General features: G+C 38.1%; 1 protein-coding gene across 6 annotated transcripts in view; it reads left to right on the plus strand.

Annotated features, from left to right (window-relative positions):
• The first annotated feature begins 1,337 nt into the window (after window positions 1–1,337).
• Window positions 1,338–13,740, plus strand: part of LOC105924521 (gastrula zinc finger protein XlCGF57.1) — a 123,862-nt gene continuing 111,459 nt past the window's right edge. The window contains exons 1-4 of one of the 6 annotated variants that reach the window (XR_004929474.1): window positions 1,342–1,486; window positions 1,565–1,743; window positions 3,395–3,775; window positions 3,846–3,913. Coding sequence is in view for 4 of the 6 variants with exons in the window: in XM_036131889.1 (XP_035987782.1) it covers window positions 3,500–5,245 (1,746 nt within the window). In the remaining 2 variants the exon portion in view is untranslated. Of the gene's footprint in view, window positions 1,487–1,564; window positions 1,744–3,394; window positions 5,838–13,740 lie in introns of those variants that run through there. The other 5 variants (XM_036131889.1, XM_036131886.1, XM_036131887.1 and 2 more) reach the window with 5 other exon arrangements.

A 13,740-nucleotide genomic window follows, 5' to 3' on the forward strand; every position in this document is an offset into this window, starting at 1 on the left:
GGATCTGAAGGATTTTTGATGTATCAGCAAATACAGCAGATGTTGGTAGCCATTTGGCCTTCATCAGGCTGCCGGCTGCATATGACGCGCTCGCTAAGGTGATGAACGGACAGATCTGGAAGGTGGAGGAGCAGAGCCGAAAAGCTGGATGTGCTGGAACGCTGACTGGCTTCGGTGGTTGAACTCATAGGGGTGATGGGATAAAATCTGGAAGTGAAGCATGAAAAAGCCCAACAATTTGGAAAATTGCATTTACCATTTGGAGACAGAAAAAGAATAAAAGCGGACAGGAAAGGCAGTGCAGCTTGTCTCATAACAAATAACATATTTGCCCTCCCTATCTCTACTCCTGGATTGTTATGCCGGAGAATGCTCAGAACTCTCCCCCGCTCCCTCCTCCCCCGCTGACATCTGCAGATGCTTTCTGAACTGTTGGCCGGCTGATAACATGAAGGACAATGGCCTCTGGAGAGTGTTCACGGAAATATAAACACTTTCACCCAAACAGACACACATAACTGATGCTCATATAAACTGATGAACTTACACGCGACTAGTCTCAAATGTTTACCTTCTGCTATAGGTGTCTTGTCTTATTTGTGCTTTTTGTGCAAGAGGTTTTTTGATATCTCAAACTGTATCCTGTTATAGGATAAAGTATGTGTTATGTTTTTTTCCCTTCCTCCCTCCTTTTTTTGTGGCCTCTATCTTTTCACAGAGTAATGGCAGCGCCATGTGGGCACCGTGTAAGGCGGTTCCCTGGCAGCAAGGCCTCAGTAAATCGTCTCCCCCTGAAATGTTTGTGATGTTTGTTTGTTTATGTTATGGCGGTTGTACTGAAACAACAATTTCCCTCTGGGATTATTAAAGTATTTCTGATTCTGATTCTGATTCTGAAGAGAGAGAAGGAGAGATGAGAGCAGGAAGGAGAAACAGAAGAGAAGAGACACTATTTGCAAGATTAATATTTGGAGATACTTGACTTAACAGCTCTTTATTTAGAATGCAGCAACATAATACAGGAAACAGTCAGTATTTTAGAGAGAATGAAACAATAGAACATATTTTGTTGGAGATATGGTTCAAAATCTAAAAAATGAAAAGACTACACATTGATTTAATAGAAATACTTAGAAAAATCTCAAGAGATAAGTGTTATGTAATAGTTTTCATTATATTAGATTAATTAATGTAATTGAGAGGATTTGAATCTTATTTTGGTTTAGTTGATTTTGTTTTGTTGATTTGGTTGTTACTTGTTTTGTTCAGTATAAATAAGTAGTAGCCATTCATATCCACACTCCATAACAGTTGGTGGCGGTAATGCACCGTTTCGTTGCGTGCCAACCGCCAAAAAAATCCACGAAGAAGAAGAAGGAGGAGAAAGAAGTGGCTCGTTCATATTTCAGTGCTGTTCAACTTTACATGTGGCTAAAAAACCTTAGACTTGTCTTGTGAGGCCTTAAGCTGCCAACCAGAGAACTGGGTAAGAGACAAAGCTAAAGCCTCCTAGACTCTGACAGCATGTGCAGCTCGTCTTAACCGCTATTTGTCTCCGTTTTAGAAGAAGCGACAGCCTGCGAGGGAGCAGTTAGCATCAGAGCTAACTGAGAAGCTAACGGCCAGAGAAGTTTCCTGTTAGAGGAAAAGGGAAAAAGTGACTTCTCATTGAGAACACTGGACACTTATTGGACTCTGGGCTGTTTGGAGGCTTTTCTCCGAGGAACAAAAGCGAGTCTGACGGTAAGAAGATGAACTTAACAACCATTTAACCAGACCTCTCAACTTTTAATGAAAGTTAAGAGATTATGTTAATTTTCGCCGGGGGGGAGAGAGAGACACGTTAACGTGTCTCTCTTTTTTTAGCCACATGTAATATATATATATATATATATATATATATATATATATATATATATATATCTATCTTTTTGTGTGTTGTGGTGTATATTCTCTCTCTATAATATATATCTATATCTCTCTCCTCTATTCTATACTATGTCTCTCTCTTGTCTGTGTGTGTGTGTGTCTCTCTCTGTCTGTTCTGGTCTCTCTCTCTCTCTGTCTTCTCCTCGCTCTTGTTTGTGTGCTCTCCTGCTGTTCTCCTCTTCTGTCTCTCCTCTCTCTCTCTCTTTGTGTGTGTGTGTCTCTCTTGTCTGTCTGTCTCTCTCTCTCTCTGTCTCGTCGTCTGTCTGTCTCTGTCTCTCTTCTCTCTTTTCTGTGGCTCCTCTCTCTCTGTCTTCCTCTCTCTCTCTCTCTCTCTCTGTCTTCTGTCTCTGTATCCTTCTCGTATCTATCTCCTCTCTCTTCTCCCCCCCTCTCTCTCTCTCTCTCTCTCTCCCCCTCTCGCTCTCTCTCTCCCCCACTCTCTCTCTCTCAGAGAGAGAGAGAGGAGGAGAGAGAGAAGAGAGAGAGAGAGAGAAGACACAGAGAGAGAGAGAGAGAGAGAGAGAGAGAGAGAGAAGAGACTCCGAGAGAGAGAGAGAGAGAGAGAGAAGAGAGAGAGAGAGAGAGAGAGAGAGACACACCACAGAGAGAGAGATCTCACATCTCTCTAGAGAGAGAGAGAGAGAGAGAGAGTAGAGAGACACACCACAGATCTCCCAGAGAGATACACACACAGATATATAGATATATAGAGACACACACATATATATAGATATATATAGAGATATTAGATACACACATATATATATATATATAGATAGCTCTATATATATATATAGATATATATATATATATATACACACATATATATATATATATATATATATATATATATATATATATATATATATATATATATATATATATATATATATATGTATGTATGTATGTATGTATGTATGTATGTTTGAGCTAAAGCACAAAAAGAGACGAGCCCCCCCCCCCTTCTGCTCTCAGCCCTGGTCTCCTCTGAATCTGCCCTACCTCCTCCTCTCACTGTTATATCGGCTGACATAATACAAACACCTCAAACCCAAATATTTACAGTGTCACACAGAAAATATACAAGTGTTGACCTTGATTAACCAGAGGAGAGTGAAACCATCTTCTGTCTGAGTGCAGCTCCTTACCTGTTTTTGAAGAAGATGGGTCAGGGGTGATTTTAGAACCCCAAGCTTTAATGTTTCCATTCACATGGAGGAGGGCATGTCTACCTAGACCCACATCCTCCTGGAAGATCTTTAGAGATGAAGTGTAGTGAACCTGTTGGCAGGAGAGTGAGTGTGGAACCTACACTTTGTAACCTTAACCTAGTTGTGTAGAGTGATTTTTATCAGAGCTTCAATTAAGGATGTCGATGGGGAGGCAGTGACATTGTCTGGGTTTGAATGATAGTTACACTTTACTTTGTAAATCTAATTAATATCTTCTGTTTTTCACTCCTCAGACATTTCACAGCCTCTTGTTCTCTTGGAAGGTTCTTGCTGATCAATCTGCCAGTAGCCAAGAGAGGAACTTCATTATTAACCTGAAGGAACCAAACACCAAAGACATGAAAGAGGAAGAACCAGAACCTCAAGGAATTAAAGAAGAACAGCTTGGACTGTGTATCTTTCCAGATGAAAAGCAACTTGTTAAGCAGGAGACAGACACCTTTGTAGGGTTTTCTGCTTGTAACAAACTATTTCAAGTTAATCCTAAACTGCAACAGATGAACATGACAAAGGAGGAACCAGAACCTGTACAGATTAAAGAGGAACATGGGGATCTCTGGAGTAATGAGGATGAGGAGCAGCTTGTAGTGAAGCAGGAGGCTGGCACCTTTAAGGTGACTCCTCTGGATTTAAAACATGACATGAATGGACCAGAAAAGAAAATGAATCAACTTCTCTATGCAGACTCCCCTGAAGGTGAGAAGCAGCATCAGCAGGATAATAATCAAGAAGAGTCAGGATCAAACAGAGATGAAGAGCTAAAGCTCAAAAAGAGACGAGAGAAAACCAAAGATCACAGTGATGGTTCAAAACTAAAAAGACATAAGACCAATAAACCTTGTGAAGCATGTGGTACATGTTTCACCAAGTGTAGCTGTTTGACTAATCAAATTAGGAAAAAAAGAGGAGAGAAATCTTTCCTGTGTGTGCTTTGTGGAAAAGGTTTCCCCAGACAAAGTAATTTAAATATCCACATGAGAGTCCACACAGGGGAGAAACCTTTCTCCTGTCCAACTTGCGCAAAAGGGTTTTCCACTAAAGGTAACCTGAATATTCACATAAGAACTCATACAGGAGAGAAGCCGTACGCATGTGAAATGTGTGATAAATCTTTCAGTGTTGGTAGTCATCTGGCTCGTCACATGAGAGTGCACACTAGTGAGAAGCCTTTTTCCTGTCCAACTTGTACAAAAGTTTTTTTCACTAAAAATAAGTTGAGAAGGCACATAGGAAATCATATGGGCAACAAGCCATACGTTTGTGAAATGTGTGATAAATCTTACAGCGCTGGTAGTTATTTAGCTGTTCACATGAGAACGCACACAGGTGAGAAGCCTTTTTCTTGTCCAACATGTGCAAAAGAGTTTTCCCAGAAAAGTCACCTGATTATTCACATAAGAACGCATACAGGTGAGAAGCCTTTTTCTTGTCCAACATGTGCAAAAAGTTTTTCCACTAAAGGTAACCTGATTATGCATATAAGAACTCATACGGGCGAGAAACCTTATCGTTGTAAATTGTGTGATAAATCTTTCAGCTGTGGTAGTCGTCTGGCTCGTCACATAAGAATGCACACTAGTGAGAAGCCATTTTCCTGTTCAATATGTGCAAAAAGTTTTTCCACTAAAGGTAGCCTGATTATGCACATAACAACTCATACGGGCGAGAAACCTTATCATTGTAAAGTGTGTGATAAATCTTTCAGCAATTGTAGTTATCTTGCTCGTCACATGAGAATGCACACTAGAGAGAAGCCTTTTTCCTGTCCAACTTGTACAAAAGGTTTTTTCACTAAATATAGGTTGAGTAGACACATAAGAAATCATATGGGCAACAAGCCATACGCTTGTGAAATGTGTGATAAATCTTACAGTAGTGGTAGTCATTTAGCTCGTCACATGAGAACGCATACAGGTGAGAAGCCTTTTTCCTGTCCAACTTGTGCAAAAGAGTTTTCCTTGAAAAGTAACCTGATTAAACACTTAAGAATTCATACGGGTGAGAAGCCTTATCATTGTGAAGTGTGTGATAAATCTTTTACTTCCTCTAGTAGTAGGATTCAACATATGAAAACTCACAGGTGAGAAGTTGTATGCTTCTAAAGCGTGTGCTAAGTCTTCCAGAAACAGTTGTCATCTGGCTGATCACATGCTAACCTACAGGTGAGAAGCCTTTCCTGTGTCTGATGTGTAGAAAATGTTTCTTCAAGCAAAGCAATCCAAGTGTTCACATGAGAATTCATGGTGATAAGATGCCTCACTCTTCAGATACATATTAAAATCAACGACTGTTGTAAATTAGCTAAACGACATACAGGTCAGTTTAATCATTCACAAGGTCCAACTTTTGCTTATTCATGGATTGATGGAGACATCTACTGAACAACTATAAAGAATTTGATGATTTTCATTGGTGTTATTTAATCATTAGAGTGACTGTTAGATTATTTGTCGGGTTTTAGGAGATTACATTTTTGTTTTTCCTCTGTTCATTTGGATAAATTATGACACTAAAATATAAAATTACATACTCTGTACACTATATAATTTTATAGCACAAAATTAGTTAGAATTTTATAGCAGCATTTAGTTTCTCTGCTCCGCTGATCTGGAACAAACTTCCAGAAAACTATAAAAGTGCTGAAATTCTGAGTTCCTTTAAATCAAGAGTAAAACCACATTTGTTTAGGAATGCCTTCAACTGTTCTAAATAAACTGTTTTTTGAAACTGTTACGTCCACCAGGCTCGTTTGGTGGGATAACATTACAAGGAGACCACACAAGGATTTTCTGCTTAAATTAAAACTGAATTTTATTAAATTACACTAAAGAAATAAAAGCCCAAAGAGAGAATACCTGAAATAAGAAACCATAACTAACCAGAAATAAGCAAATGCAAAACAAACCTAACAAAACCCAACCATAAGACAAGCTCCAAACCAAACCAAACCAAATGGGAATCTGAGGAGGGAGAACAGGAAGAGAGCCTCCCCTCTGCTGCATGCAGAGCAGCTTTAAAGCAGCAGAACACCAATCAGGGAAATGCATACCACCTGCAGAAGGCCTGTCTCTCTAACTCTAAAAGGAAAATAAGGCCAGGACTGACTGCAGCCGTAACAGAAACATAATTAGTTAATTTTTTTATTCCAGCTGTTTCTTAATGTTTGATTTTAGTTTCTATTTTCCCATGTTCTATTTTGTTTGTACATTTTATTCCAACTTGCTTTTATTTTGTTTTCCTATATTTTAATCATGTAAAGCACTTTGAATTGTCTCTGTACTGAAATGTGCTATACAAATAAATTTGCCTTGCCATCCTTCATAAAAGTTAAACTTCTTTATTATCAAAGCTCACTGGTTTTTAGCACTGTTTATAGTTCAACCCACCCTGACAAAAAGTATTTCCATAAAGAAAACCCAGATCATGATGCTGCCAACACCATGTTTCACTGTGGATGTAATGTGTGTTTTAATTATGTCCAGGTTGATTTATTGCAAATATGCCTTTTAGAGTTCAGTTTATTCTCAGGGATGTGAACCCATATTTGCTAAATTCCTGCATGAACTCAAAAAGTGGTTACTGTTTGGTACCTGAACCCTGAACATTTTTATATTGAACTGTACAGAATGTATTTGTAATTTTATGAATGTTAAAGGTAGAAAGGTTTAATTTTCTGTGGTCATAGCTTACATAAAAACTCAGCTTTTGGGGCTTGTATGAGGTCTTGATGTTGTCTCACTGCTTGTAGGAGGTGATTTGACAGGGCAGCTCTTCGATATGGTCTTGGCTCAGGCAATCAGCTCCCAACTGTTTATAGTTCAATAAGTCACCCCTTCTAGAGAGCTAGCACAACACAACAGAGTGCAATTAGTGTTCTTATCCAGATCCATACTGTTATTCTATACTTAAAACCTCCTTTAAGCAATTTCCCAACCAGATATAGTCTACAATTACTTTCATCTTAGCCTAGAAGTTCTGCAATGTAATCATTACATGCAAGTTAGTGGACACATGAATTTAAAGTCAGCAGTATTTCTCAGTTTATTAAAAGCAATTGTCAAACGAGTCTTAACTTTCAATATCTTGCAGTTGAGTGTAACAGATTTTATTGATGTTTCTACTCATTACTATGTAGCTAAGATCAAAATTATTTTATTCAATATGGGGCTAGTTTGAATAAGGACCTATATATAGGGATCTAAGGGGCTGCAGAGTGGAGCAGTGGGTAGCATTGTTGCCATGCAGCAAGAAGGTTCTGGGTTCTAGTCCTGCATGGTTCTGTCAGGTTCAAACACCTAAAACAAAACAAACAGACAACAGCCAATTTATTCTTGCAAGGAGAACAACAGAAACACACCCAGGCACATATCTTCCATCGCTCAGAAGTGCATCCCTGCCTCCCCTTTTATTTTTTCCCAGGGAAGCGAACTGCAATGTGACCTTCAACTTCATAAAATAGCAGTTCAGTCACACAGAACAATTGAGCTTTCAGTTCTCAGGGAAAGGAGTATCCACAGATGGCTAGGAGCAATTCCTCACAGTTGCAGATAGTGCTGCACAAATAACTTTTATCATAACACTTTTTCTCTTCACAAAGCCTTACTCTGTAACAGGAGAGAAAGGTTAGTCATCTGAAAAACACTTTAATATCTGAATAAACTCAAACCTTAAAACCTTTTTTAATAGCAACGAGTAAATACGTGATAAATGCAATGAATATCGTAAATAAAATAAAAGTTAGAGAATTAATAATTTCAATTCAATTTTATTTATATAGCGCCAATTCATGAAACGTGTCATCTCAAGACACTTTACAAAGTCAAATTCGATCATATTATACAGATTGGTCAAAAATTTCCCTATACAAGGGAATCGGTTGATTGCATCAAAGTCCCGACAAGCACCATTCACTCCTGGAGAAGCGTACAGCTACAGGGAGAGTCGTCTGCATTTTCCATGGCTTTGCAGCAATCCCTCATACTGAGCAAGCATGAAGCGACAGTGGAAAGAAAAACCTCCAGCAGAACCGTGCTCAGTGTGAACGGCCATCTACCTCGGCCAACTGGGGGTTACAGAAGACAGAGCAGAGACACAACAAGACAGACAAACAAGCACAAAAGCACACATTGATCCAGTAATCTGTTCTACATTAGATGGTAATAGCGGGTGAGCCGTCTTCTCTGGATGATGTCACAGTTAACAGAACACCAGACCAGGTGTACCTTCTATGAAGAAAAAAGAGAGATAGAACAAAAAGTTATAAGCAGAAATGATGACAAGCAATGAATAATGGAAGAACAGTAGAACTCGATAGAGTGAGAAAAATAGATCCTGATGTCCTCCAGTAGCCGAAGCACATCCCCATTGGTAGGTCAGGGCAACATAAGCCACTCTACTTAGAAGCTTTGTCAAAAAGGAAAGTTTTAAGATTAGTCTTAAAAGTAGACAGGGTGTCTGCCTCACGGACCAAAACTGGGAGTTGGTTCCACAGGAGAGGAGCCTGATAGCTAAAGGATCTGCCTCCCATTCTACTTTTAGAGACTCTAGGAACCACCAGCAGACCTGCAGTCTGAGAGCGAAGTGCTCTGTTAGGAACATACGGGGTAATCAGAGCTCTGATATATGATGGAGCTTGATTATTAAGAGCTTTATACGTGAGGAGGAGAATTTTAAATTATATCCTTGATTTAACAGGAAGCCAATGAAGGGAAGCTAAAATTGGAGAAATATGATCCCTCTTGTTGGTTTTCATCAGAACTCTTGCTGCAGCATTTTGGATCAGCTAAAGACTTTGAACTGCATTTTGTGGACTTTCTGATAGTAAAGAATTACAATAGTCCAGCCTTGAAGTAACAAATGCATGGACTAGTTTTTCAGCATCACCCCTGGACAGAATGTTTCTAATTTTGGCGATATTCCGGAGGTGAAAAAAGGAAACTCTGGAAACCTGTTTAATATGGGATTTAAATGACATGTCTTGGTCAAAAATAACACCAAGATTTTTTACTTTATTACCAGAGGCCAAGTTAATGCCACCCAGATTAAGTGATTGATTAAGAGGTTTATTTTTTGAGGACTCTGGTCCAAAGATTACAACTTCTGTCTTGTCAGAATTTAGATGCAGGAAATTTAAAGTCATCCAGCTTTTGATGTCATCAAGACATGACTGCAGTCAAAGTAATGGATTGGATTCATCAGGATTAATGGATAAATATAGCTGAGTGTCTGTAATCCTAACCTTTCCCCCCGTTTATCAGTGAGAATGCTATGCAGCATTCTCACTTATTAAGTTCCTTCAGGTCTTGATTATTATTCCGTACGTTTTTCGGCATCTAACTACTCCTGCATACTTCAACCAATTTAAACAATTTTCGTATCAAAACATTCAGCTCGTTCACGACATTACTGCTATGTCTTTTTGTAAATATAACTTTTATAATATTTAAAATATTTAACTTTTTGTGCGTTTTTTGCTCTCATTGAAATTGAATGGAGAATCCTTCAAATTCTTCAAATATTTCAGCTTTTTGACATCTTACTGCTTCAGCCTACTTTCAGCTAGAAACATCATTCAACTTTTGAAATGTAGTGATATCTTTTGGCTACTATGGTATGTTTCAGCTTTTTCATATATTTTACCATTTTCGTATACGTCTTTAAAATAATTTTGCCTTTTCAAGAAATTCAGCAAATAACATGCGTTGCTATAGTCGTCAAGGAGGCAGTTATAGAGTGCGCACTCTAGAAATTCAACAAATTCTTCTTCTCCGAACAACTTCTTCTCACTCGCTCAAATTTCACCCTATCCACATAAATTATACATCAAAACGTAGGGATTTTTGTCTGGATTCGGAAAATGTAACCATCATTGGTATGGGATTTATAGATTTCTCGCAAATCACCTCAGAGCGACACTAACCCGAAACCTTCCCCATTCATTTCCTATGGAGCGGTTTTCAAAAATGACACCTGAAAATCCAAAACATCACATGTTTTCGCATCGTCGCTACTCCTAAACTGTTTCATGTACAGGCATGAGACTTTCACACATTCATGTCCAGACCCTTCTGGCGCTCACAAAAAAGGATTTTTTCGATAAATGTTACGGTTTTGCCGCAGGAACTATTTGTTCGGGAGTAGCGAATGTGCAAAATCCTTAAAACGCTTTGGAGCTTCATTCTTCCACATCATCCACTTTTTTTACATGGTTGCTGTGCCTACACCGATTTTTGTACAAACATAAAAATGAGCTCCATAGTCCTCAAAAGTTTGCTGATACTCACAGTGAAAGAATTATTTTGATATCTCTTATACTTTTTCAGCTAGAGCGATTTGTTCGGGAACCTTTTTAGAGGATTTCTGAAATTTGCTAAAAATCCCCTTTATATCATAATTTTTTACGCCTTTATTAAACTTTTTCCAGCAAAAACCGATAGTTTTTCTTGTTCTCCTATCCATTACGAAATAAACGCAGAAAAAATGACGTCTCTACCATTTACGGAACAGGAGATATGGAGCGTTGTTCGATGCAAAGTTCTCCATTATAACCCAATAGGCAGAGTCTGACACAAAGTCTCTGCACTTCGGTAGACTGGCCCGCTGCAGGTGTGTGAGTGAGTTTCCATGACGACGGAACTCTGAGGGCCAGAGGGAGAGGCTCCATTCAGATAGAATGGCAACTTTCAACATCCCCTGCAGTGGCTGTGATTAATGTAGGAACCTGAAATTCGCACAGTCACTTCCTCTTAACATTTTAAAATTTTCAAGTGACTTTCAGCCATGTGTCACTTTTCTGTCCCATTTTGGATGTCACATGCTTTCCTGTTGGGCCTTTGCTTCCAACAGGACCTGGCATGATGCCCAGACACGACCCAATTGGCCAATACAGCACCACCCACCTGTGGGAAATGGCGCTACTGACCATTTTGGTCAAATGTTGAGTTCTGGGCCCAGATGTGGTTAGGCTGAGTTGCTAAAGGAGGCCAATCTGACCCATGAACTTTGGTCACGTTTGGTGACATTAAGTATTGGTACCCCTTTTTGAGGCACTTCCCAGTACAGGATTTGAACCAAACTGACAGAGTACAATCCCCCAGTGATACTGAACACAACCTTGTTAGCGGCTAACGCTTAGCATGTTGCTAACCGGAAGTAGCTCTAGGAAGCTCGTACAAACTTCTGCTTCAGAGTCTGTACTTCCTTTAGAGAGAAAGCTCCACAAGAAATTTGGCCTACGTCAATTTTTTCAAATTCTACAAATTTTTAAATTTTTAATTTTTTCAAATTTCTTTAAATTCTTCAAATTTCTTCAAATTCTTCAAATTTCTTCAAATTCTTCAAATTTCTTCAAATTTGTCAAATTCTTGAAATTTCTTCAAATTTCTTCAAATTTCTTCAATTTTTTTCAAATTTTTCAAATTCCTTAAAATTTTTCAAATTCCTTCAAATTTCTTCAAATTCTTCAAATTTCTTCACATTTTAAAATTTTTTCTAATTTCTTCACATTTTTCTAATTCCTTCAAATTTTTCAACTTCTTAAATTTTTTTTAAATTCTTCAAATTCTTCAAATTCCTTCAAATTCTTCAAATTCTTCAAATTCCTTCAAATTCTTCAAATTCTTCAAATTTTTCAAATTCTTCAAATTCCTTCAAATTCCTTCAAATTTCTCAAATTCTTCAAATTTCTTCACATTTTTAAAATTTTTCCAATTTCTTCAAAATTTTCAAATTCTTCAAATTCTTCTATTTCTTTAAATTTTTCAAACTTTTCCAAATTCCTTCAAATTTTTACATTTTTTCAAATTCTTCAAATCTGATTTCAATGTTTTCTGCATCTTCTGCTCAATCATTCTGCAGATTAGCATTCTCACTCGCTGTTACGCAGGAACAGCTTTTCTAGTTGTGTTTTTACGCTTTTGTCATTCACGTCAGACCATCAGAGAACAGAAACCTAGGACCCAAATAGAACAGTATGCATACCTATTTTGACACAGAATTGATTTCAGATTTACCCTTAAAAGTAAGATATCCCAGCCTATAAATTTTAAATTTACTTAAATATCCTTGAATCAATATCAGCTATTTATTAACTCATGATATCTGTGCAACTACCAGGAAAAGAGGTTTATAATTCCCCAACCTGACATATTTCCTGCTGAATGTATGATCCACCCTGTAATTATTAGTTCAGTTAACACAAGTCATATGACCATAGGAGTCTTAAACCAGATCGACAAGGATGTCCTTTACAGATGGATGTAACCCGGTAGGAGTACTCCAATCCAAACAAGTCAGAATACCACTGAAATAAAGATCAAATTATTATGCAAAACACAACCAATATCCCAACATTTCTTGTAATCAAAATCTAAGGAATATTGAACTTACGTCGTCTTCTTTTCCTTAAAAAAAGTAGTAGCGTATTGAGCTACTTGGTGCAACCACGATCTTCCGGATAAATCTTCAACACACAGGGTAGACTGCCTGATAGAATTATTTTTACTATTTTCTACATGTTTTATTTACTATGTTCATTGCATTTTTCATGTATATACTCTTTACTACTAAGAAGTTTTAAGTTTTTAGTTTGTCAAAAATTAAAGTGTAGTATTTAATGTGACTGATCTCTCATTGGGCTGCACAGTGAAACAGTGGGTAGCGCTGTTGCTTTTGCAGCAAGAAGGTCCTGGGTTCAAGTCAGCCCTGTGTTATATTTCTGCATGGAGTTTGCATGTTCTCCCTGTGCTTGCGTGGGTTCTCTCCAGGCACTCTGGCTTCCTCTCACAGTTCAAAAACATGACTGTTAGGTTAACTGGTCTCTCTAAATTGAGTGTGTGTGTGTGTGTGTGAATGGTTGTTTGTCCTGTCTGTCTATCTCTATGTTGCCCTGCGACAGACTGGCGACCTGTCCGCCTCTTGCCTGGTGAATGCTGGAGATAGGCACCAGCGACCCCATGAGGGATTAAGCGGGTCAGAAAATGGATGGATGATCTCTCATTACAGTGTTTGTGTTTATTGTTTTAATCCAGGGCCGGCCTGTACCTCTGCCTTAATTTAAAAAAGTCTGACTTCTTTTACCTGCAACTCGGTTTTCGGTCTTTGTTGCATCTAAAATCTTATAATGTCAAAGCGTCCTAAACTGTCTGGTGCCCAGGGAAGGAAAAAAAGAAGAGGAGGAAAACCATGACAAAGACAGAGTTATGTTACAGTAAAGATGATGATGATGATATTTTGCTGTTGCAGAGCAATGATCGATAATAGCATTAGCCGTTAACATGAGATAGTTGGCTAATCAATAAATACGGAGCGCTATCTGTTAGTTTTAACATCAGTTAATGTTATGGAAGGGCCCAGTTGTTGGAAAATAGTGATTTAAATGCCCCCCCCCCCCTCATTGCCATCCTCAGGCAATTGTGTATATATTAGATTTATTCAGCAGATATAATGTTAATTGCATTGACATGGTTATTTTACCTTTTCCCAGGTGGTAATAGTCATTCAAAATACTATTAATGTTTCGTAGTTATAAGCCTAGCTATTACCTGTGTTATAGCTCATATTATTTAAAGTGTGTTCATCA

Source organism: Fundulus heteroclitus, unplaced genomic scaffold (genome assembly GCF_011125445.2).
Source record: "Fundulus heteroclitus isolate FHET01 unplaced genomic scaffold, MU-UCD_Fhet_4.1 scaffold_46, whole genome shotgun sequence".
Taxonomy (NCBI): domain Eukaryota; kingdom Metazoa; phylum Chordata; class Actinopteri; order Cyprinodontiformes; family Fundulidae; genus Fundulus; species Fundulus heteroclitus.